The 26628-nt window shown below is 40.6% G+C and overlaps 1 protein-coding gene across 3 annotated transcripts in view; it reads right to left on the reverse strand.

Annotated features, from left to right (window-relative positions):
* RGL1 (ral guanine nucleotide dissociation stimulator like 1) overlaps positions 1-26628 on the reverse strand; it is a 218881-nt gene that overhangs the window by 52860 nt on the left and 139393 nt on the right. For all 3 annotated transcript variants that reach the window (XM_081026003.1, XM_081026001.1, XM_081026002.1), the window contains 2 exons: positions 24794-25002; positions 5768-5842 (listed from right to left, as the gene is read on the reverse strand). In XM_081026003.1, coding sequence (XP_080882129.1) covers positions 5768-5842; positions 24794-25002 — 284 coding nt within the window. The remainder of the gene's footprint in view (positions 1-5767; positions 5843-24793; positions 25003-26628) is intronic.

A 26628-nucleotide genomic window follows, 5' to 3' on the forward strand; every position in this document is an offset into this window, starting at 1 on the left:
AGTGGCGGTGGCCAGGGTGGCGAGGACAGTTATTGTCATCTTCACCATCAAGAAGGATGCAGGGTGAATCAAGTGACAGAGTCTGGTGGTGATGTCCGTTTCCTTTTCTCTAACATGTAGAACAACCCTAGGAGATTCTCAGGTGACTGGTTTTCCTTCTTTTCGTATCGCTGATTATCAATGTTGTCTGACTCCTCCATAGTTGTTAGAAAAGTAATTTCTGTCTGGGAGCCTCCTCTCTTCCCTTAAATGCACAATTTGGATTCAAGATTTCTATGACTTTTATAACTATAATTTCTCTTTTTCTTTGTCCAGTATGGATGTTTTAAAGACAATATCAGGCTCATTTAGATGACATATTACTTCTCCACTTCTTTCGTTTTATTGAACTTTTACTTTTTAAAAATATTCCTTTCGCATGATAGCAAATCTGGAGTTTCACATCTCATTTTTGCTCTGTTCTCACCCCTCTTTATTTCCCCCATTTTTGTTATAACCACTCAGATTAATTTTAATTGCCTTTTTAGGGTATTTGAATTTGCTGGAATGAATATTGATTGCAAACCCTCTGGGAAGATATTTTTTTAATACTTTCCACTGTTCAGTTTCCCAGGCATTGAAGAATCACAGCCAGCTCTCTTGAACTCATCTCTCTTTTCTTCAAAGTGCATTCAATGTCTTGGATAACTACTATTTACGCGACTCTTTACCAATGACCAAAATCTAGTGTCATTGTTTACAATTCCTGGGAAAAGATTACAAGAATGACATTCATATCATCTGAATGTGTGGAGATGAAAGCAGAATGATTTCAACAGTTTAAAGCACTGCTATGGTAAAGTTTGAGAAAACAAAACATGGCATTCCAGAAGGGAAGTGATGAGAGTCAATCAAAGAAAAGGAAACAGAAGCGATTTCAACATTGTAATAGTCATTAAAGGAAAGAAGTAAATAAAAAAGTGTCACTTCCTGAGGAGTTTTAAACCTCGTTAAATAAAGTTATATATATACATGCATATATATATTCTAATCATGTATATATATATATTCTAATCTCAGCTCCATATCAGAGGTATCAAGGCCGGGATGGTGAATATCCCTTCTTTACATTCTCTTCACTTCTGAATTCAGTGATTGTAATAAATATGCACTCGGAAAAGGTTCCTTTTTCTGTCTGGTTGAACTTATTCTAAACAGACAGCATTATATCACGTAAAAATGTCAACAGGAAGAAGGAAAAGGGTACAGGTAGAACGAATGTGGGCAGAGATGTTTTCTTTTATCACAGGAAGTGAGTTTCCTGATTTCCAAATAATAGCAAGTTTAGGAACTGGAGAAATAAACATGGTGGGTCTTACTATAGCTGTCAGCCTAGCGTTAACATCAGAAACCACCGGGTGGCAAAGATTCCAACATCTAGAAGACTTGGAAGTTGAATTCCTTGCAATGGAAGGAATTCTTGTTTTGGCCAGATAACTTTAAAGGTTCCCGATATTGCACAAAGCCTAAACTGGGAATACGCGGGGCTGGAGTTACAAGTGGAATTCATGGCACAATCTGATTCTTTTGGAAATGCATGAAAAACCCTAGTCATTTGTGGTCCAAAACACCAGAAACCAATCTCTCATCTCGACTGTTTCATCTGTATCTCCACCTTTTCCTTCTTTTTACATTCTGTCCTCTGCAAGGTTGATTAGATCCATATTTAGAAATATAGACAAGACTGTTATCTTGGGACTTGGGAGCCTGTATAAATGTAAGCCTTGCTCTACGCTTTTACAGCAAAAACTGAAAAACCAAATGACGGTTGAGCATTTTTCTGTTCATGGTTAAACCCAACAGTGATTCCCAACCCCCACCCCACCCCTACAACTCTCCAAGACTGAAGGCATCTGCCCCAAAACAGGATGTTTACTTCTTAGAATGTCACTGAATTCCTGGGCCTGTGTCCTACCTGAAATCACAAGACAGATTCACAGCAAAAGAAAACAATGGGCATTTTGCCACTCCTTGCCTTATCCCCCAGACAACGCGTTAGCTCAGCTCTTTATTAGTGACCACAGCGAGCAGCTGTGATGTCATGATGAGTAACAAGCTGTCTATTTTGTCCTCGTATTTTATCAAAACTGGTTACATAGTCTTTCCAACAGAGAAAAGCAGTCTGGGGGACTTCTCAAACAGACCACATCTGTTTCTGATTTTCATTTTTGAAAAGATAGAGAAAGCTAAATAAAATTTAGACTGAACACCATTAAACTTAAAAAGACCTCAGAGATCATGTAGTCTACACACTCATTTTTCAGGTAAAGAAAGTGAGACAGAGAGAGGTAAAATGACGATGTCAGAAGGCCCGTAAGTGACAGAGGAATGGGCGAGGAGCTCGAATCTGAGTTCTCCAGGCTCCTTATCCAGGGTCCTTCACCTTCCATGAGGCTGGCTCCTGGGGCTACTTCAGTATTTGACTCTCCTAATTATAAGAAGGGATATGAACAATTAGATTTCCCAATAGGCATGGTTCTATTTGTACATGTATGTATTCAGGAAGACAGTTTCCACTGGAGGACTGTAGCCTCCTGGCCATATAGCAGGTTTCCTTACCTAGGCACTATTGACACTGAAAGTCAGATAATTCTCTGCTGAGCAGGAAGAGGGACTGTCTTGTGTACTGTAAAATGTTTCGTAGCAATGCTGGCCTTTCCCCCATGAGATGCCAACAGCATCCCCCCACCAAGGCGAAGTAACCAAAATTTCTCCAGATACTACCAAATGTCCTCTGAGGGCAAAATCACCCCCACTGAGAACTATCATGTAGCCCTATCCCCTACACATCTACCAGCCTTCAGTCATTGCTACCCGTCAGATGCCAGAGCCCCCGGGTGATCGAGGAACTTTCAACATATGACACATGGAATGGAGAGGGTGCTTCCCTGACTTCCTCTCAGAAAGACACAGCAGTGACCCCATGTAGTCACAGACATGATCAGGAGCAGGGTAAGTTTAGAAAAAGAAATTAAAAGACAATGGTGAAGTGCGATGAAAAATAACAAAAGGAGAAGTGGGGGAGCAGGGGGAACAGTACAAAGGACAGCTGAAAGAGAAATGGACGGAAGAAAGAGGTCAGCAGAGAGAAGGAATTTTATAGCATCGCAGTATTTGTAGGACAGAGTGACCCATTATAACATAAAGTGGCATATTTTCATCAGGCATAATTTTTTTAAAAAGCCAACTCAGTCTGAGAAAAAGGGTCAAGAACTTTCTACTACTTCATCAGGAGGCTTTAGGAAAGGAGCGAGATAATGGATCCCTCAGGGGAGTTCTGTGTGAAGCCCTTTGTTAAGGCCTCTTATGCTTAAAACTGTAAAGCCCTTTAAAACAGCTTATACTGGAATTTCACCCACATTACTATTCCTGGTGGACAATGAATTTGAATGAAGTTTTATAATAACAGGACTTCAAAATAATAAGCATGACTCTTCATGTCCAGGGTACAAATTAATTTTCTGTAACTGTTACTTCCCAGAAACCTACTGAATCTCAAAACACCCCCTGGTACACAGAAAGTTCTGGATATTTTTCAGACTATTAACTCTCCTTGGAGTGTTCAGGCGGCTAGCTGAATGGGAGCTCTAGAATTGACACAATTCCAAAAAGAGTGGATAACAACACACTTATTTCTGAATCTGGTCCCAGGTCGAGTTTACATTTGACAAGCTGGTGCCTCAATTCTTACAGTGTCTCTTCTTTTGTATACATTTAGAAATACTCATTATAAAAAGCCTCTTTTTAAGAAATTATTATTGCAGTTAGTATGCATAAATAAACAAAATTAACAACAACAAAACCCCTCTCATCCTATGATCCTCAAACTTTAAAATGCATAGGAATCACTTGAGGATATTGTTAAAATACAGATTCTAATGTAGGTCTGGGGTGCGGCCTGAGACCCTGCATTTCCAGGAGACGCTGGTGCTGCTGGTCCATGGACCACACTTTGAGCAAGAAGGCACCAAGTCTCATCCATTCTCTGCTATCATCTACCTCGTATTATTTTCCTCCTGGACAGCTGGTTGAGGTTGACTGCCTACTTCTTACCAAGGAAAGTCCAAATTCTCTTGTGAGACGTGAAAGCCCTTCACAATAAACCCCAATCCAGCTTCAGCTCCACTTACTCCATTTGCAAAACTTACACACTGAGAACCACATCTGTGTTGTTCCCCAAAATGTCACATATGCTGCATGTCCCTGACTTGGTCCCACTCTTCCCTCTGCCTGCATGGCTCTCTCACCCAAACTGTCACCATTCCCCAAGGCCCACGTCAAATGTCATCTCCAGGAAGCCTTCCCCAAGCTCTCCAGGAATAAAGTATTTGTCCTACTTACCGTGTCTTACACTTGGTATTCAAATATCGACAGTGGAGTGTGTGGTTTTCTGGAAAGTTATAGCCCATCCCAGAAAAAGCATAAATATGACCTGGAGCCTAATTTGAGAGTTAAAAAGACACTTTTCTAACCTTCCCATCCCTGGCTCCTGAAGAAAAAAGTCCATCATTCAACCTTCTGATTTAAAAATTCCATAGGATTACGTCCCACACTTTGGGTTCCAAAAGGAGCATCTATGACAGGCGGTTTCAGGCAGTCTGACATGTACCTCATCAACTCAAGGACATCAGTGCCATAGCGGTGGCCCCCACCCCTGCATCATGGATGCTTCCTGCTTGTTTCCAGGATCATTCTCATCAGCATAAACTACTTCCCACAGAGCCAAAGTAAGCCTTTAAAAATACTGGTGATGCCAAAACAACATATACAAGTGGACACTTTGGTCAACATTGCTGAAGCAGTAGTTCATAATCAGAAGTGTCTGGACGCTGATGGTAACCACTTTGGGCACCTCTTGTGATTGCAGAAGTCAAACGTGACTTGTATTCATCTTTTGTCATCAGGACATACTGAGTATTACAATTTTAATACAGTTTTCCTTTCTTAAAATGTACACACATTTTTTTGGCACCCTCTGTATCAATTAAGCCATAGCACTGTTCTCTTCAAAGCCTTGTAAGTGCTTCTTATCTTCCTCAGAATACAATTCAATGTCCTTCCCAAGGCCTTCAGAAGGGGGAGGATCAGAAACCCATTTCTGGTACCCTGCATAAATCACACTCTCCATCAGGATCCAGCTCCCTTATCTACTTCTTCCTTTTCTGTGTGGATTCTCTCTCTCTCCCTCTCCCTCTCCCTCTCCCTCTCCCTCTCCCTCTCCCTCTCCCTCTCCCTCTCCCTCTCCCTCTCCCTCTCCCTCTCCCTCTCCCTCTCCCTCTCCCTCTCCCTCTCCCTCTCCCTCTCCCTCTCCCTCTCCCTCTCCCTCTCCCTCTCCCTCTCCCTCTCCCTCTCCCTCTCCCTCTCCCTCTCCCTCTCCCTCTCCCTCTCCCTCTCCCTCTCCCTCTCCCTCTCCCTCTCCCTCTCCCTCTCTCTCTCTCTCTCTCTCTCTCTCTCCTAAAACATAAACTTCAGAAGAGGTAGGACTTACTAATTTTGTTCATGGCGGTATCCCCTAGCACAGGGTCTGGCAAACAGTAGGTGCTCGATACATTTTTACTGGATGAATAAATGAATATCATTTGACAGTAAAAACGTAATTCTATGCTCTTGTGCATTATGGAAAAAAACATGGCAACATTACAAAGGAATGACAACAACTCTAGTAAACTACATTCTTTCAAGATAGTATGTCTTGAGTGTGAGCTTGGAAAGCAGAGAAAGAACTCACTTTCTGATCACGGTCTTGGACTCTGAGGAACTCTGGCTTCCATCTTCACAGTTTAGGCTTGTCAGGTTTCCATACCTTTACAGGGGAAAAAACAAATAAGGTCCAGTCAGTGGTGCTGGAAAGCAACGCTATTCAATCGCTACCACAAAATAATAGCTACTCTTTTCGGGAAAATTAAGGAAAAAATTATTTATGAAATAGCATTAAAACTGAGACTGTAGGGTTGACATTTACTTAATGGGTACATTCTACACACAAAAGTGACTTTTGTGAGTCACACTACTTTAAACTTCCTCTCAATACTTAACACGGATGTGACTTTTTAAAAATGAAATGAGGCTTTTCCTCCTCGCAGGAGAATCAGATGTTGCACGAGCGTTCGTGAACTCTGGAGCACACAGCCCTACACAGTGCCCTTCTGCTGTGTCCAGCCATCGTGGCTCTGCTTGACCGGGTTCCACACTCGCGTCACACAGGAGCACAAAAGAACACCTCCACACCACATTGAATGACTGAGGCCTCTTTGAGGATAAGTCCTGTTGTAAAAGGGTTATGGAAATAAGTCCGGACCCTCAAGCAATGGCTGAGATAGTGACCAGGAACCAACAACGGAGTTCCTGTGACTCAGTAACCAGGAGAGCTGCTGTGGTTGCACTGAGGTCAGGCTGATCCAGACAGCAAATAGGGAAGGGGGCGAGGGGGACAATTTTTTGGAAAGCAACAGGTGCTTAGATTTTAAAATTTGGCTCAGTACATCCTCAAAATATACTAAGTAATTGATCAGTCCCTGATTGCACTGTTAGCTGTTCTTCCAGCTCTGTATGTAAGCAAGCCTATTTCATGCAAATACATCCCATTTTACTTGGTTCACTATGTATATTTAATACATTTGCTTTAAATTCTTTAGACTCTTTATATTAACTTATAAGGCCTAGACTATTTCTGCAGTTTCTCTTGCCGACAAAGAATTCAGAGATTTCTTGGAGTTTCCCAAGCTGGTAGTCTGTCCCGAAGTTTTGATAATAGACATTGTATAATTGGTGTGTTTACATTTTTAACGAGCACACTTTTGTCTTCTGCTAATAGGATTAAAGACCCCACTATCCTTATGGCTCCTGGTTCCTAGGATTTACAAATCCTTTTGAAAGTAAAAGCCCACCATCTGTTTTGACCAAATGCCAGTCCATCTGGTCTCCCCATCACCCTGTCCCCAGGGGTTCCCGTTGTGCCCTTCGGCATTACCCCCCACCCCCACCCACCTGCTCCTTCTCAAGCTCATCAGCCTTATAAACTTCTTGGCCTCCCGAAGATATTTTCCACTGGTCTCCACCCTCCCTGTTCCTCCTCATTCTGTCCTGCACCTGCAACTCAGAGGGCTTGCAGGGTTACCCTTTGCTTTTCTGGTAAGAACTCAATCAAATTAAGATTTACTCAACCCCATGTGAGTAAGGCAGGGGTGGGAAATCAGATTCCTAGTAAATAAACAAGTGGAATTTTTGGCTCTCTCTTTGGCCACCATCCTAGTGAACCATGTCCTCGTGTTCTCTCACAATAGGTTTTGTGGTTGATTTAAGTAGGAAAGAGTAGGGTGGGTGCAGTGAAGAGAGGGGCTCTCGGGGAGCCGCTGCACCTTCCCCCTATCTGACTGGAGCCATGCACGGCCAGTCCTCAGTGACCCCGTGTGGGACTTAATCTTTGGTTTTGTCACATTCCATGTGAGTCCATTCATTCTCTCTGTGGTTATTCTGGAAATGTTGCATGTTTTCTCTCTCAACTGGGAGCTATGAGAGAGAGAAGTAAAAAGGAAAAGGCCTTACATGGAAAGGACACACGTTTTACTGCACCTAGGATTTTTCTTTTCAGATGTGTCTGTCCTGAAAGCTTTCTGACATTCCGATTCCTTGACTTGACTTTAGTTTCTCAGACTCTGCTGCTCTTTTTCTGCATGTTTCAGACTCTGAGCTGAGAGGCAGGTTGGGACGCCACCAACACCTACCCCAGTTCCTCTCTTAGAACGTGATGCCACAGGTGCAGCCAGATGGTGTCTAAGGACTAAGCAACCTACGCTGGTGAGTGGAGTTCTCTCTCACTAACTCCCCGGATACGGTACTATCTTCTCACAATGTCCTGTAAGAACCATCAACACCAATGCACGTAGGGCAGAGCACATGGGCCAGGTGCTTAGGCTCAGAGTGTGCACACAACCCTAACCCTTCTCCACCCAATCCACCAGGAAACCCTTAGGGCTCTGCCTTTATAGCATGTCCTGAATCCAAACACTTCTCATCATTTCCACCATGGCTCAAACCACCACCATCTTTAACCTAGGGTCATGCAGCAGCCACAGGACTAGGGGCTTGGCTTCTGCCCAGCAGCCACCGTGATCCTACGCAGTGTGTCACTGCTAGGTTCCAATCTGCCCAGGGCTGCCATCTCTCTCTGACAAAAAGCCATCGCCTTACCTGTCTCACAGTGACCTGCTGCTGACGTCTCTGACCACATCTCTCGCTCACTCACTCTCCGTCAGCCTCACTGGCCTCCTTGCTGCTCCCTCCATCCACTCACCCACCCACCAGGCAAACTCCAGCCTCAGGATCTTTGTAACGCCCGCCGCCTCTCCCCACACCTCTGCCAAGGGCGCACTCCCTCAGCTCCGTCAAATGTCACTTTATCAGGGAGGCCTTCCCTGACCATTCTATTTAAAATACAAACCAGCTCTCACACCACTGCTTTATTTTCCTCCATAACCCTTCACACCTTCTAATATACTGTGAAATTGATTTACTTATCATGTTAATGGCCCATTAAAACAGAAACTCCACAGAGCAGGATTTTTGTCTCTTCTGCTGGCTACTCTTTCGAACTGAAAACAGGGCACCCGACCGTTATACTGACTGCGACTTGTTGGGAGCAAATGAGTGGTTTCGTGGGGTTCCCTAAGCAGATGTGAAAACGGACCTCCCAACTATGTTTGTCTCTGCAAAGGCACCGTCTGGCTCGGTGCGAATACAAGTGTCTTAACCAGTTGGTGCCTTCATTTCTAAGGTTTAAGGAGCATAAGAAAACTTTAGGATAGCTCTAATTATTCCAAAAATCTAAAATTAAAATTCAAAAGAAATAAGGTTTTAAGCTCTTAAAGCTGATATCTGGAAGGTGTGAGCAGTATGAGAATGCAAAAAAAAAAAATGTACATCCAATTTTACAAAGGAGACCTTTAGAAGTGACATAAAATTAAAGTGCCTGTAACCCTCTAACTTAATGAACTGGGGATTATTTTCCCCTAACTTTTCATGTCATTAAGGAGCATTAATGCTTTACAGTAAAGAAGCTAGGCCAGCACTGGAATAAAAAACTCTTTAATGTTCAAGCTCGGTCATTGGAGTCAGTTTTATGAGATTAAGAGTGTTTCTTTGATGTTTCCTGGACCCCTCTCATAGCTTCCCCTCAAAAACCAAAATCAAGTTCCATTCATTTACCCCAGAGGAGTAAATAAAGGGTGTGTGTATGTGTGCATTTAATTAATGGCAGTGGAATAACTACAGACAAACGTGTCAACAACGTCACCTCCGATTTCTGCAAAGCCTCCCTAGGATTTAAGATCAAAGTTCCAACCTCTTGAGAAGGCTTACCAGTGAGAAACTGCCCTACTTGAAATGGTAACTCAAAAACCTTAAATTAAAACACAAATTGTCAGAAAGACTTCTGACATGGTGTTCTCTGTATCACATAGAAAAAGACAGATTTAACAAGTATCTCCCGAAGTATAGTACAGCCTTAAGCAACTATTTCATGCAGCCTAAAAATCACTAGAAAAAGAAAAAAGCAAAAACAACAAACACGTATTGTTTAACTGGTTGCTAATATTTAAACAGGAAACAGTTTTTTCCAGAGGGGATGGATATATCGTTTGGAGCCCATCTGGGCAGATGAAATGTTTAATACGTGTTTGAAGGGAGGACTAGCAGTGTTTGTGGTTCAAAGAAACCCTAAGATAAAGATGTCACGAGGGACAGTCCTTTTGGGGCTGGGGAGTGCCTTTCTAACATTTGCTTCCCAACAGAAAAGTCTCAGGAACACCAGACCAGGACGGAGTCATCCTGAACAACTTTACGGGTTCCATGTGATGCTGGTAAGTGATCCCATAATCATAGCGATTAATGATTATCCAAAGCTTATTACATGCCAGGCACTGTGCTAAGCACTTTATGCCAATTTTTTCGTTTCATTATCACGATAATTTTATAGGGTGGTATTATTATTCCGATTTAACAGATGAGAAAATGAGGCCCAGAGACCTTCACACAGTTAGCCCTTGAAAACACAGCTAATAAGTGGAGCCGGGATTTGAACCTTGACCGTCAGACCTACCAGCCTCGGAGTCACTGCCCTACCACACAAGCTACAGTTATTTTGTTTATTTTATGTCTTCCCCCACCAGACTATAAATTTTTTAAGGTTAGAAACCTTGAGTCTTGTATGTATTCACTCAGTCCCTCATTCTTTCACGCATTTCATCCTCATTCAATGAATATGTCTTAAGACCTATGTCCAGGTACTATCTGGCCACTGAAGATATAGCAGGGAACAAACAAAAGTCCGTTTTCACGAGTGTACACTGTAGTGGAGGGAGATAGACAAGAAACTAACAATTAAGCCAGATAGTGCAAAGTGCAACGGAGAAAAAGAAAGCTGGTAAGGACAACGTGACTAGAGGGTCAGAGGTGGTTACTTCACATGAGCTATTCAGGGAAGGTCCAATGTGAATGCCATATTTAAGTAAAATCCTCCAGAAGGGGAGGGAGTGGCTTCTATACCTAGATCCCTCCAGGGAGAGTCTTCCAAGCAGAGAAGAGAGCCAATGCCAAGGTTTGGGAGCAGTAGTAGCAAGATGTGGTGTTTACCAAATATCGAGAAGGCCAGTGAGGAAGGAGCAGAACAGAGTAAGTGAAGGGAGGGAAGATGAGGCACGGAGGTGACAGGGACAGATTGCAAGGGCCTGATGGGTCACGACAAGGACTCTGGTTCCACTCTTTGATCTTGCTTCCTGCTCTGTCCCCTGGGCCTGGAATAGAGCCTGCTCTCAGGAGACACTCGATAAACATTTGCTAAATGAGCTAATTGATACCCTCTCCTACCACGCATGAAAGAAAGGCTGGGGAGGGAAGAGAAGGGAAGAAGCTACTTGCTGGGGATGATGAAAGAACACAGAGGAAGAAGTCCAGGAGAGGGAGACCTCACATGAAGCTGCTGACCCAAGAACCTCTGGGAGTCTCTGCTTTCCTAACAAACCCCAACCTGTGAACATCTGAAGCATTTTTCTGTAACTGACCTACGAGAACACAGGTCAGATATGAGAAAAATGTTCCCAAGCTGACCTTGACTCGGGAGAATGACACGGGTGAAATCGCCTGCAGATGTCTGGAACACCAAGTAAAGCCTTAATGAAGACAGTGTGTATCCCACGGATCGCCAAGAGGGTGGTTGTGAATCGCTCTGAATAACATCCTCCATGGCAACCTCTCCGCCCAAGTCTGACCTGAGAACTGGGTCGTGGCCACCAAGCCTACCGTGGAAAGGTCTTGGTACCACCGTGGCGTTGGTTATGCAAAGACAAGACAAAGGTCCAAGACAGCAAGGCAACTCCTTGTTCTCTTGCAAGAAAGCAGGGGCCAGGGAAGCTGAGCAGAGAACTCAGCCATGTGCTTTCCATTCATAAGGGCTGGTTCTCTCAGAAAAGTGTTCCCATGATTAGAAAAAGCTAGAAGACCCAGAAAGAGCTGCCCTCTGCCCCACCAGGCTTTTGCTGTGCAGGGCCCACCACCTTCCCTGCCCTTCAACTCTCCAGGTTATCTCCAGCGTGGTCTCTGACAGTTAAGGCAGCATTCACAGCAAAAAAAGTACTGGCTATTTCTGTTTCACTGACAGTTAAAAAAAATGCTCTAAAATTTTCCTTGAGAATACCACCTTCACTCTCCACCACAATCCACAACTGTCTAACAAAGAGACCAAGAAAAGGATAAGATTTTATAATTACTATTCATACAGAGAAAGAAAACAAAAAGGTGTCTCTTGCTATGATTTATGTCTCATCCAAGTTTCAAGGTATTTCTTAAGCGTGATGGCTTTCATACCGTTGTTGTAAGGTTTCTTCCATTTTCCATCCCAGCCCTTGTCTTCTGTTTCTCTTCTCTGGCCTGTTTTCTGCCCCCAGAGCTTGGTGGCTCATCAAGCCACCATCTTCTCTGGCCTGTTTTCTGCCTCCTTCCACTCCTAGCTCATAACAATTCTAAACAATCAACTGTAAATACGTCTTGTTAGCACGCTACAACATGGAGGCCACGAGGAAGGGACAAAGAAGACACTGGATTAGGACTGGTGGCTAGGGAGCAGGTAGCACGCTGCCAATCACAGAATCTGTGAACAAGTCAAGATTTTTCTCAGCCTTAAGATGCATGAAGGCATTATTAACAAATCAGTCCAAACCTGTGGCTCACTTTTCCCCAACCACAAAAAGCTGCTACTGCAGAGCTCTTCAAGAACCCTATGAAATATGCTAGGTAAAGCCACATACAATGAACACGAGGTGAGAATGGTGGTATCCCATCTTTGTGAGGACTTCTTTCTACCACGCTTACGAAAACTCAAAAGAGCATCACTCTATCACTATCCAAACTGGTGCTTACTGGCATCTTTATAAGAGACCAAAGGCAAAAGAATTATGTTTCTCAGGACTAGGGGCCTGATGTTATTGTCCACGGCTAAGCTCATACAAACACACACACACACACACACACACACACACACACACACACACACACAGAAGTAAAAAAAGAAATGTCAAATAAGAGAGTTATTTAAAAATAAATAAAATAACTCAAAAACAGCCAGTCCCTTTTCCTTTTAAGGAACCAGAGATACACCTTTTTTTAAATGACTAGATTTACTTCAATAAAAACCATTAAAATTACTTTAATGAAATTAATAAATTTACTTTTTGGAACCATACGTAAGGTATCTGACCCATCATCATATAAGCTTGGAGCCGTGTGCCCTCCTCTGACCCAAAATGACCACCTATGTGTGTGTCCCTTGTCACTCACAGGGGGTCGTAACGCAGGGTCCTTTCTGGATGACCTTAAGGAAGTCTGGGAATCCCTCAACAGTATGTAAAATTTGATGAGGAGGCTTTTTTTCTATGGAGAGGGTCCACAGTTTCTGGTAAATTCTTAAAGGGGTTCATGATCAACCACTCCCACCAACGGCTGGAAAATGGTCAAAAACACTGGGTTAAATGATCAAAGCTGCATTTTTGTGTTTCCAGTTACCATTCAGAATATATGCACCTTGCCTTTTAATTTGGTGTCAGTCTTGTTTTTTAATTTCGAAACGGAAGCACATCATTTTAAAACTTGCCAGGCTATTTAGTATTCTTTACTAAAAAGAAAAGAGAGAGAGAGAGAGCAAGAGAGCTGTATGTCTTGCCCTCCTTTCCAAATGAAAGTTTTGAAAAAGAACTACTTTATAGAAACATTTTTGTCTCACTCGAAGAAGACAAAACTAGCCTGGTTATGATCTGTGGGCAAGTCTTTGACAGCACCCCGTTAGTGTCTGCTTTAACAGAACCATCACTGCCACCTCATAAAGCGAGGGCTCTGGAGTCAGCCCATCCTCCCAGAGAGGTTTCCCACAGTGCTGCTGGGTGACACGGGGTCCGTTTGGAAAAAATAAATAAAGATTTACCAAAGACAACCGACCCAGCATGGAGGAGAACTTCTTTCTGTTTTCCCTGGTGTGATTTCAGTTGGATATAATTCTAAAACAGTACCAAATTAAACTTTTCTGGGGAACCCAAAGCAATGGCATAGATACCGGAAGAAAGAGTAACAAAACTTGTCATGTTGAGCCTAAGCCCCTCCTTTGATTCCACCCATGCTTCCAAAAGCTGAGTGTGTGGACCACAGCTGAAGAGGGCATGACATCCCAAACACAACAAAGGTGAAGGTCAACCAACAACTGACCTTCAGCTTCCTTAAGCCTCTGAGCACTGGATTTTGGAGTCAATCTCCCTGACAAGAATTTCTTGTTTCTTATTAAATTGTGAACAACCTCTCTAATGGACCAAAAACTTTATTGATGTATTAATTTTCTACTGCTGCCACAACAAATGACTGCAACCTTAGTGGCTTAAACAACACAAATGTGTTATTTTATAGTTGTGTAGATCAGAAGTCCAACAGGAGTCTCACTGGGGTAAAATCAAGGTGTCAGCAGGTGTTCCTTTATAGAGTCTCTAGGAGATCATCCATTTCATTGTCTTTTCTAGTTTCTCGAGGCTCCCAGCATTCCTTGGCGCATAGCCCCTGTCCTCCATCTTCAAAGCCAGCAACACAGCACCCCTCTCATCCTGTTACCACCATCACATCTTTTTCTCTGACTCTTTTTGCTTCCACCTGGCATGTTTAAGGACCCCTGTGATAGCATTGGGTCCATTCAGATACCAAAGACGATGTGCTTATTTTAAGGCCTGCACATTAGCAACCTTAATTCCATCAGCAACCTTCATTTTGCTTTGCCATGTAACCCAACATATCCATAGGTTCCAAGGATGAAGACTGGGCATGTTTGGGGGACATTATTCTGCCTGCCACGGGTGGATGTGTAAATTATTATCAACGTTGTATCTTCTATAGTTTTATTATCTAAACCGTTTTTCTCCACCGGATAAAGCATGAACCAGCAAGAGCATGGGACCTTTTATAACGGGGATGCCCCACAAAAGTTTTCAATGCCCTTTTTTGATGTCAGAAGTATTTCGATACCCAAAGATTCTCATAGCCCTGTTATAATCCTCTTTTCTTTTCTATCAGCAACAACTTTCATCTTCCTAATAGTTACAGGAAATCTGATCTGAGTCCAATTTATCTTTTAGCAATCCTCCCTTTTTTTTTGGAGACCCATAACATATACACCATCGAAGGGTTTTCTTGCTTACGAGGTGGTGAACACTCAAACGTAGAGAAAATCTATTTAAACTCATCTGCCATAACAAAAACCTTAAGCAGTGACCCTCATTTTCCAAGAAATTCTCATCCTAGACAGGAAATCCAGTATGTCTGTATTTTGGGCTACAAAAGAAAACAAAGCAATGTTAGGATTTCCTGAAAGCTGTCCCATTCTGTGGATGGGATGAGCACACTGGAGCCAACTGACTGATAATCTCAACTTTTTCATACACAGTGGAGCAAAGACTCAATGGATGAACGACTCTATTCATTTCCACTTGATTTTGTGGAGAGCTAGGGAGTGGAGTTATTACAATAAATTTTTTAAGTGGTATGGCATTATTTTGAAAAACTTTCTTATGTAAGTGATAGAAGTGAGACCAAAATAAGTCATAAAAGAAAAAAGTGTAGGAAAAAAATCATATTACGAGTTGCAGCGTAACATTTAATGTAAGTGTTACCGCAGTAAGAGGCCGGCCCCTGGAGGTGTGACTGCTGGAGGTCAGATTCCAGTACCTGTTCCCTAGGGAGCGCTCTGCTCACACCCCTCGCCCTCTCCTGGGACTTGGAAGAGCAGAGGGAAGATATTAGAAACCTTGCCTCCTACTAGAAGAGAAGTAAAGGAATCTCATGAGCAATGCATGCCAGCACGAATCTAGGAATATTTGGCAAGTGCCCAGTCTAATTCCAGAACTAAGTTTAAAAACTTAATTATTTTTAAGTGAGGTTTAACAAAAAGTAATTTGGAACATATTGCATGCATCCCCAAAATGCTTACTCAGCTTCTCATGCTAAGAAAGCATCTGAAAGCTGAATGGATTTGTGTTAAGTGCTTTCCAAGGAGGTTTACTACGACCACCTCACGGCTCCCGAGGGGAAAAAAAGTTTTTCTTAAAAGTGTACTTACAGTCAAGAAAATGAGATCAGCCATAGACAGGTAGAAAATATTTGCAAGAGACATATCTGATAAAGAACTATTATCCAAAATATATAAGAACTTTTAAAACTCAACAAGAAGAAATAAAACAACACAATTCAAAAATGGGCAAAAGAGGACTTCAGTATCCCGTCCAGCATGTAAAGAGCTTAGATGTAGCCACTCCATCCGAATAACAAGTAAAAATCTGAACAAACTGCATATCAACAACTCTTCTTAGAGCGATCAGAGAAGTGAGGTCAGAGAGCAAACCACTGCCCCCCAAAACTGAAGAGACAGACAGGCGGATACAGAGAATTCCAACTTATCAGAGCAGAAACTACCCCATTCGGAAGCAGTCTCATGGTAGGAAAATCTGAACTGTAACTGATGAATTGCTAGAGATCAGTATGGACACGTCTGAGAGATAAAAATGACAGACAAGCCGCCATACTTTTGTGAGTTTTACCTCCAGGAGCTTGACCGGGTGCTTACAGTAAATACTGGAGGGAAAAAAAATCTCCTCCTGCTTCCAGAAAGGGGAGGGGTAAAGGAAGCATTTTGAAATACATCAGAGCATTCCATTTTTCTTAACAACACCTACTCTTGGGGTAAACTGGTTAACCAGAGCCTAACCTTCAGGGTTTTATCAGAGCTTAGCATACCTAAGGAAAGGAAAATAGCCATCTTAGGGCCTCTTACTCATCCTTTCCCTAAGGGAGGGGTAAAAAAACCCCAAAAACCCAACTCAGAGCACTGAGGAACTCGCAGGCAGGTGCACAGACTCACCAATGGAATGAAACTTCATCATAGGATTACAGAACAACTGGTCGTCAACTGATCTTTGACCAAAGAGCTAAGGCAATACAGTGGAGCAAAGGTAGTCTTTTCAACAAATGATGGCCTCATAGATGGAACTACTCGACATCCACACGCAAAAAAGATGAATCTAGACACAGACTTTGCCTCCTTCACAGAAGTTAACGCAAAATGGATCATAGACCTCATGTAAAACATAAAACTGTAAAACTTCTAAAAGTTAACATAGGTGAAAACCTCAATGACCTTGGATGTAACAATGACCTTTTAGATGCAACACCAAAGGCATGAATCACGAAAGAAAAAACTGATAAGCTGAACTTCATTAAAATTTAAAGCTTTTGCTCTGCAAAAGACAATGTCAAGATAATAAGACAAGCCACAAACTTGTAGGAAATATTTGCAAAAGACACATCTGATAAAAGACTGTTATCCAAAAGATACAAAAAAAATCTTGAAACTCAACAATAAGAAAGCAAACAACACAATTAAAAAATGGGCAAAAGACCTCAACAGACACCTCAGTAAAGAAACACAGATGACAGGAAGCATATAGAAAAATGTTCACTATCATATGCCATTAGGGAACTGCAAATTAAAAATACAATAAGATACCTCTACACACCTATTAGAATGGCCAAAATCCAAAACACAGACAATATGAAATGCTAGCAAGGATATGAAACAATAGAAAGTCTCATTCACTGCTGGTGGGAATGCAAAGTGGTACAGCCACTTTGGAGGACAGTTTAGCAGTTTCTTACAAAACTAGACAAACTCTACTCATTTGATCTAGCATTCTTGCTCCTTAGTATTTACCCAAAGGAGCTGAAAATATATCTACAAAAAAACAAACAAACACAAAACACCTGCACATGGATGTTTACAGCACCTTTGTTCACAATTGCCAAAACTTGGAAGTAACCAAGACGTCCTTCAGTAGGTGATGGATAAACTGTGGTCCATCCAGACAATGGAATATCATTCAGCATTAAAAAGAAATGAGCAATCAAGCCGTGAAAAGACATGGAGAAGCCTTAGTTGCATGTTACTAAGTGAAAGAAGTCTATCTGAAAAGGCTACATACCATGATTCCAACTATACCACATTCTGGAAAATGCGAAACTATGGAGGTAGTAAAAAAAAAAAAAAAAAAAATCAGTGATTGCCTGGGACTGGGGGAGGGGGAAGGAGAGATGACAGGCAGAGCAAAGACGATTTTCAGGGTAGTGAAACTATTCTGTATGACACTATAAGGATGGATACATGTCATTCCTTATACATTTGTCCAAACCCACAGAACGTACAACACCAAGCGTGAACAAACTCTAGTGTAAACGATGGGTTTGGGGTGATATATGTCAGTGATGCAACAAACGTCCCACTCCGGTGGGGGACATTGACAGTGGGGGCAGGTGTGGGGACAGGAAGCATGTGAGAACTCTCCGTACTTTTCACTCAATTTTGCTGTGAGCCTAAAAACTCCCTAAAAATAAAGTTTATTTTTCTAAAAAATAAAAAAAAAAGGGTACAGATTAAGTCCTCACTGCCTTGACAGTAATGGTACAAGTCTATAGATTTATTTGTCTCTCCCACTAAAAGTAGGCAGAGGCTGGGTAATGTTCACTGCTGTACCTTCCAAGGCAAGTGCCTATAAGAGGCATGAATAATTATAACCATTGCTTATTTGTTAGACAAATAATTCCTAAGAACCTATTGCCAGGTACTGTTCCTCTCCAAGGTTACAGAGGTGAACAAGACATACCCATGGTCTCTGAGTTGGGGAGACGGTCAGAAAATAAGCAAGACAAGTAAGAAAGATAATTTCAAACAGTGGTACATGCCATCAAGAAAGAAAAACTAATGGTGATCATGTAACCACTTAATACTTGCCAGGCATGGTACTAAGAACTTTATATCATCAAATTTAAACCTCATAATTACCCTACAGATTAGGGTTATTTTCTATTTGAATTTTACAGATAAGGAAACGGAAATTAGTAAGATAAAGTAACTTGCCCCACGCTGCAGACCACGTAAGGGGTGCCAAAGTGGAATCACATTCATTTTCTTACTCCTCAGCCCATGCTCTTAACCACTACACATAAGTCTCATGACTAAAAGAAAGATAGGAAAATTGCTTCTCCCGTACAGTACCCTAAAACTCTGAAAGGAAAGGGAAGTCTATTTGGCACTTACAACAAGCTGTATGAACATAAATGAAATAATTTCATTTCATATTTGATCAACTCCTCTCTATGCCACGGAGCGTCTGGCTTCACTAGAAATGGTGGTTCCATTTCTTGCTGGCTATGGGTGCACCATCTTTTACATAAGAAGGGGTTACTACTCCAGGTGTCATAAGGTATGGATTTGACATTATCATCTCCATGATGGTAATTGATTTGCATAAATCCTCCCAAACCTTCTCATTTGCTAGAACCCTATCCTTCAAGAAAAGTCCTCTTTGGGAAGGAGCAGATTCAGGTCAGGGGACTTGGCCAGAGCACATCAAATAAACAAACATTCCAGGCACACAGATCCAACGGTGACCTTTGATGGCCCATGACCTATCTAACCTCTTAAGATCACTGGTCAACTTCCAGTTTTCTTTGGGTAATCCCCTACCCTAATCCTTTCCCATTGTCTGTCAGAGAACCTAGCTCTTATCTCCCAAGAATTGCATCAATTTTAATTGTATACGTTTATTTGTATGCTGAGTTAATGTTACTCTCCCTTGCTAACCATTCAATATGAAGAGGGCAAGAGTCATGACCAGTTTGTCTACCATTCTATACATAGCGCACTGTGCAGTACATGGCACATATAAAACATCTGGTAAACACTGTTTGAATAGACAAATGAATTAGGAGTATTATGTGCAAATGAATTGCTCCCAACTGTGCGAATGGAGTAACCCTCTAGGAAATGCAGTTTGCAAGGAAAACTAATGGAGGTTGTAGAGAAAAGGATAGCTGAAGCGGATTCCCAAATCACCCATCCTTCAAATATGACATTGACAAGTCACAGGAAGTGATATGGTACATTTGAAAAGAGCTCCTCAGTCAGAAACAGGTTTTAATTCCAGCTCTGCCATTTACTGACTGTCTGAGCCTCAATATTCACATTTGTAAACACAGGAGTAATGTAATGATAAATGAACTAAGTGAGATAAAGTCTGTAAAAACACAGGGTGAGCAAACATGGGGAGAAGAAATAAGTTCAAAGACCCACTGAATTAGTCTTCTGTCTGTGACCTAAGCAAGGAAATTCAAGCCAGATTGGTCTTAAAACATAATGTCTATGGGTGGCTTCGACCTGGATCGTCTCTGGAAGTCCTCCACTAGCGGAATGAAGGGGTTGAAATGAAATGAAGGGGTTATTCAGATTATTGTTCAGTCCTTTCCAAACTGTGATCTGAGCGCCATTAGTGACTTGGCAATCATTTCTGGAGACCTAACTCGCCCCTATTCTGCTTGTTCTTGGCATTTTGCTTACTTCTGATATCAGAGATGCAAATCAGACAAAGAACGATCAAGAAATATCCCAAAAGTAGCTAACGTGACAGCTGTCTGAAGAAAAATCTAGAGATCTGTATAAACACTTCTTGCTTCTCAGTGGGGACCACTGGCTGAGTTAGGTTTCTCCTTACATTTGATGTTGGGTATTTTCAGGGGAACTTAACTCCCATCTTTTTTTAATAGTATGGTGGGAAGAATATATTTTTAAGTGGAGTGTATGTTTGAAGTTAGAGAAGATAAAATCTCAAAGCCCCAACACAAACAGCTAAGCCGCAATTCAAAAACTTTCTCTTAGATTGAGAGGAAGCCAGTTGAGCCCTAGAATGAACTCTGAGCATGGTGAGAAGCCCTGAAAACAGGATTCCTTGTGAACTGATGATCACAAGTTCAGGAGAAAGCAAACACAGGGAATTAACCGCCTGGGGCTTCAAACCGCTGTCTACTGATCAATCACAAAGACTCACATCAACAGAGTAATAATAATAATAATAATAATAATAATAATAATAATGAAAATGATAAAAAGATTTTTTTTAAATCATAGAAAGCAAACAGTTCCATAAGAAAAAAGCCACATGATTGGAAATCTGAAGGAAAATCAAAGCTAGACTTCAAACAAGCTTTTCTCTGGAGGGAAATTACTGCAGCATATACCTTCAATCCATTCTTGACTGCTCAGGATTAGCACATCCTACAATAACTTCTCAGTGTCCATTTCACAGAAGACAAGCAATCTACTATTAAGAAACCGACAGAAATCATTTTTTAAAAAACTACACCAGAGACTCACAAACAAGTCTACCACAATTTCCTCACAAGAATATAGGGTATCAAGTTTATCTTCAGAAAAGGTAAATTCGTACAACTTAATGGCTTACCTCCCAATCATAGACACTAAAACTACCCAAAATCAATTTAAGAACCCAGTGTAGCACAGAATTTGCATTTTGGTTAAAATGAAACAAAGATTAATATCTGGTCACAAGATGTAAGTGCGAGGAGGAAATGGAGTGAGGAAGCCATATTCATGTGGAAGTCTGTACATATCGGGACAAATCCAAATTTCTGCAGAGGTAGCAAAATAAACGAGATTTACTTCTCTGAACGTTTGAAGAGCATGTCAGAGTTTCATTTTTACACCAACTTAAGTGGCTGTCTACTTGTTTTATAAATGTAGGCCTTATCTTTTGCAGTAAAATATTAAGTTCTCAGGGTGGATCCAAGTTTTGCAGGGCCAGCATATGTAATTTGAGGGGTCCTCTCTAAGAAAAAGAATATGAAACTATGAATATTAATTATGCAGAGGGTACTGCAAAGTGAGGGTCCCTGGAGGTTAAGTAGCAGCGGCTTCATGGTAAATTCACCACAAGGATAAGAACCAATCAAGTCTTAGGTTTCTGTTTCATCCATATGGTGTTTTGCAGCACTGGTATGTTATCCGCATTTAGTATTTGCTGATCCCACTCATTTCAGAAGCAAGAAAATAATATACTATGAGACTAAATTCACGGCCAAACCTGGGCCCTTCTGAACAGTTCGAGATACACCTTAACTCTTCCTTCCCTTATACCCTAAATGACAGTTTTGAGTTAAACGTATTTTGAATTCATGTCGATTCTGTTCTTTAATAATTGTCATCTACTTACTATTTTAAAAATCCAAAAATGTCTATCGACTATGGAAGAACAAAGAGAAGATTTTTTAGAACCATTAAATAAAAGCTGGATGTACACGCGTCACAGACTAAACACTGGAGTTCCTGTGTGTATGTCCACAGTTTGTGATGAACAGCTGGAATTCACGTGCACTCTGTTACCAACTGTGGCCATCTGCGGCCTGTGATCAACACAGGTACCCCAGAAATAGAAGAGATCACCCATTCCAAAGAAAACTTGACCTTTTTCCTCACACTGCCTCCCAACAGTTAGCATACTGCATCCTTTTTATAAATATAAATTAGAAAAGAGAAAATACACATAATTCTTCAGGTTCTATTTATAGGTGAGAGGTATTCTACAAGCAAACAAACTATGAAAGGAATGACTCACTAATCCCACAGGTTTATACTCCAGGCTTAATATTTTAGGTACAGCTATGCAAAACTCTACAGAACTTCCTATCGAAGTCCAGAGTTATCATAACAAGATAATGTACGATGAAGGACAGACATTTTGTGACTGTTCCTGAATATGGACATACGATTCAAATGATTTCACTCTACATGCATCTATGAGGAAAAGACCTTGAGAAAACCCCAATGTTATCAATAACCTTATTCACACTGGAATAAAACTTGATTATTAAAGGCCTTTCTTAAAACTGATAACTGCATAAAAATATTTCAATGTCTCCATAAAAAATGAATATTAATAAGCAACTTTTAAACCCAAGGGACAAATCAGGAAAAGTATTGCCAACATATAATAAGCAAAAAACTAATTTTGTTAATACACACAGGGTTATCATTAGATGATTGATAACTAGATGGCAATGGCCCAAAATAAAAATAAGTAAAGGATATGAAAAGATCATTCACAGAAGACAGACATGGCCAATGAGTATTTTAAAGGGTACTAAACCTCACTTATAAATGGAAGAAACATACATTTTAAAACAATGAGCTATTTTTCAATGGACAGACCATGGTAGAGGTGGTTTCCACGGGAGAGCTGCAAACATCCATGGTTGGCAGGCGTGTGGGGAAGGTGAGGGAAGAGGCACTCTCATTCTCTGGGGACAGGAGTGTGCATGGTGCAGCTTTCGGGAGGGCAGTGTAGCAATGTCTTTCACATTGTACAACGCTTATACATTTTGACTGACCAATCACTCTTCTGTGAAATTATCCTATAGAATTCTCAAACAAGTACCCAGAAGATACATATTCAAAGGCACTCTGCAGCATTGTTTAAAAATTCAAAAAACAAATTAAAAAACTGTAGAGAGCTCAACTGTCCATCTAGAATAATCAGTTCAATAAATCTATAAAGCCGCTATAAAATATATCGTAAATCTATCTACCTGTGCTGGTTTTGAAATAACAGTAACATGTTTCTTGAGCTTGCAAAATGCCAGCCACTGTTCTAATAAGCCCTTAACATATGTTAATTCCCTTAATGAATAAAAACTCCAAGATACACAGATAAATAAAAAAGAAAGTTGCAGAACAGACCATATGTTATGATTCTATTTATATCATATATTAGTATATATGAGATATATAATAAATATCATATATAAACAAATATCACATATATGATATATAACTACATAGTTATATAAATGTGTATTTGTGTGTGTGTATCCAGAAAATTTGGGGAAGAATACAAAAGGAATGATTTACAGTGACTACCTAGGAGCAATGGGACTTAGAGAAAAGAAAATTTTTACTTTTATTTTTATAATCTTCTGAATTGTTTGAGCTTTCCACTACATACATGGATTACTTCTATTTTTAAAATGTTAATGTGTGTTATCTGCCTAATTAGATTACGGTCTTTTTTTTTCTTTCTACTTCTATGTATTTTTCAAAACTGAATAAAAGTTATTTGGGAAAAGGTAGGAATATGAGAGAAGATTAGCATTTCTTTTTATGCCTTCTTATAGCATAAGCATTTTTAATATGAGCACATATTACTTTCAAAATTTAAGAAAAAAATCTAATTAAAAATCAGTATTCAACAACTCCAACAAAAACATTCTATCTCATTTCCTTTCTGATTCAGGAAACCCCAGAATATAAAGATTTGGATGAGAATGCTCATGATTCTAAAACAATTGTTTGGCTTACAGTTTTCCTCCTTCCGATATCAAGTCAATTTAATAATAATTTTTAAAAGACCAAGGTTAATTACAAATAAAACAAAAACAAGGAGAGAAATATAATTATCGATGTGTGAATTAGGATGTGCACTGCTCTACTATACGTAACGTGATTTCACAACATAGATCGAGGATGATATTTATGTGCAAATCGTAAAGCAGCCGACAAACGGTGACTATTGACAGTTACCATCATTGTCATCATTATTATAGCCACGGTTCATTAGCTCCTTCCTATGGAACTAATACTGAGCTCCATACTTCACACATACCGTGTTTCTCTGAAAATCAGACCTAGCCAGACAATCAGCTCTAATGCATCTTTTGGAGCAAAAATTAATATAAGACCTGGTATTATTATATTATATTATATTATATTATATTATATTATATTATATTATATTATATTAATATTATATTAATTAATATTATATTATATTATATTAGACCCAGTTTTATATTATAGTAAAATAAGACTAAGTTGTAAAATAAGACTGGGTCTTATATTAAGCTTTGCTCCAAAAGATGCATTAGACCTGATTGTCTGGCTAGGTCTTATTTTCGAGGAAACACGGTATTAGCATATCTAATTCTGACAACAACCCGATAAGAGTCCTGGCTAATTATTTACTGGAATTATATAAAATTACAAAAATATGGGGAAAAATTTAGGGTGGCAAATAGTAACTGAAATCTATAAACAATTGAGTCTAGATTTATGGTATGTACGAACTCTTTTATATTTTTTTAATGTGCTATCTTTATCAGAAATAAGACTATAAAATGGCTCCTGAATAATCTTTGTGCCATTTGTTCCAAAGGTCATTCCTTCCAGCTAACCCCTCCTCACACACCTCCGCCACACACGTACAGGTGATTCAGTCTCCTGCCTTCATCCTGCAAACAGCCTTCAATTCCTAACACCGCTCGCACACCTTTACATCCTTACCTGTCCAGCAGCAGTTCCAGCACTTCTTTAGTGGAGGCAAAGCCTCTGTACGTTGACAGGAAGATGCTGATATAGGTAAAGTCATTGTCCCCAAAAGCTGTCAGCAGGTTCTCCACAAGCTTCTCCAAGGTGCCAGCTTTTATGGTCCTGATCTTACAGGTCTCATACTGACTGACAGTATGTCCTGGAGGCAGCTGGTCCCCTTCCACCTGTACAATGAATTCATGATCAAGATCAGGAGAAATGATTCCATAAAGTAAAACCAAAAACATCAAAACAGCAGAAGCATAGCCTGTCAGGTTGTGCCTTGCTCTAACTTCCCTGCAAGGCACATAAGGCCATCCACTCACTTGTGAGTGTAGTAGAGTGGAGTGATTGTAGTGGGAGGAAGGGGTCCCTTCCTCTCTAGAAGTAGAGGTATTACTTCATCATGGTCACATTTGCTTCTATGTACTATCCCATCAAGAACTAGGTTGCTGGCATATTTTATCAAGGATGTTTTTATAACCCCAGGATTGAGCTTAGTAAATGTTATCAATCGTTTCCTTTGGATTGTTCCATGGTAAGTTTTCAAACTCGTTCTTAAAGATAGCTCCCATGGCGGTGTGCTGGAGCCAACTCATACAGGCTTTGGAGAGCTGATTGTTGAATTTTAGGATTTGTGTGCACCAGTTGACATCATACTGATAGCTTGAAAAATCAGCCATGGTAAGAATATGTTCTCCATGGAAATCTATGGAGATCGAACCATGATCTGATGTTCTTCAGTCTGTGGAAAGCATTACACTTTCTGATTCAGTATCATTAGCAATCAACAGAGTTGACTGAGAAGTGGCTATACCAAGCAGCTCTGGGCTAACCTCTGGGGAATGACGGAAAGCGGGGTGAGTGAACGGCCCCTGCCTTCTGAAAACTTGCAATGTACAAGAGAAGACATGTGCTCATGAAAAGCAAGTAGCTGTCCCATGAGAATGAAATGGTGAATAATATTGGTACGTATAACTGCACCTTGGGGACATAAACCATAATGCTTAAGAAGTGATTAGTGATAAAAATCTGTAAAGCTTAAAAACTGAAGATGAGGGAAGAGAATTAGATGGAAGAAAAATACGGGTGTGCCTTACATTCTGCAATAAATTTCTGCCTAGCAAGTTATACAGAGATGTAGTTTTCAAAGTTGAACTTGTCCTTCATAAGCACTAAGGAAGTGACCTACCCAGAGGATCTTTTTCTAAAGCAAATGATCTTTCTAAGCGATGCAAAGAACCACCAGGCAATTTCTCTGAATTTTAATTTTAAATTGTTTTATACCATATTTTCCTAAATTGCAAAAAAAACCAGACGTGAAAATTAAAGAAGAGGGGTAGAGAAGAGAGAACTGCATCTCTAAATGACGACACTGTGCTTACGGAGTAGCATGCTTGCTTTTTCTTCACGTGGCCTGTGAGAAGTTAAAGCACTGGAAAGAAGTGAGGGGGGGAGACGTCTTTCTATGAGACCAAAGTGGGGGCAATCGCTTTCAGAAGGGAGTTCTAGTAGCTTAATGTCACCATGTCTAACTGCTAAGAGAAATTAATATGAAGACTCCGGTATCTATGGTTGATAACTTTTTTTTTCTTTATTTAATTTTGAAAGATACTTTTAGTTTATTAAGGAGACGAGTCAGGTTCAGGCAAAATACCCCATGTTTCTTTAGGCCTGTTAGGGCTGTTGATCAGATCATGGCCTAATAACTGTTCTTTATCACGCCTATGTAGTTTTAGAACAGGCCTAATAGTACCCATCTGTCTCCCAGGAGCCTCAGTTAACTTTAACCAGGAACAATAAATGAAAAA

This window comes from Rhinolophus hipposideros, assembly GCF_964194185.1.
Source record: "Rhinolophus hipposideros genome assembly, chromosome: 19".
NCBI lineage: Eukaryota > Metazoa > Chordata > Mammalia > Chiroptera > Rhinolophidae > Rhinolophus > Rhinolophus hipposideros.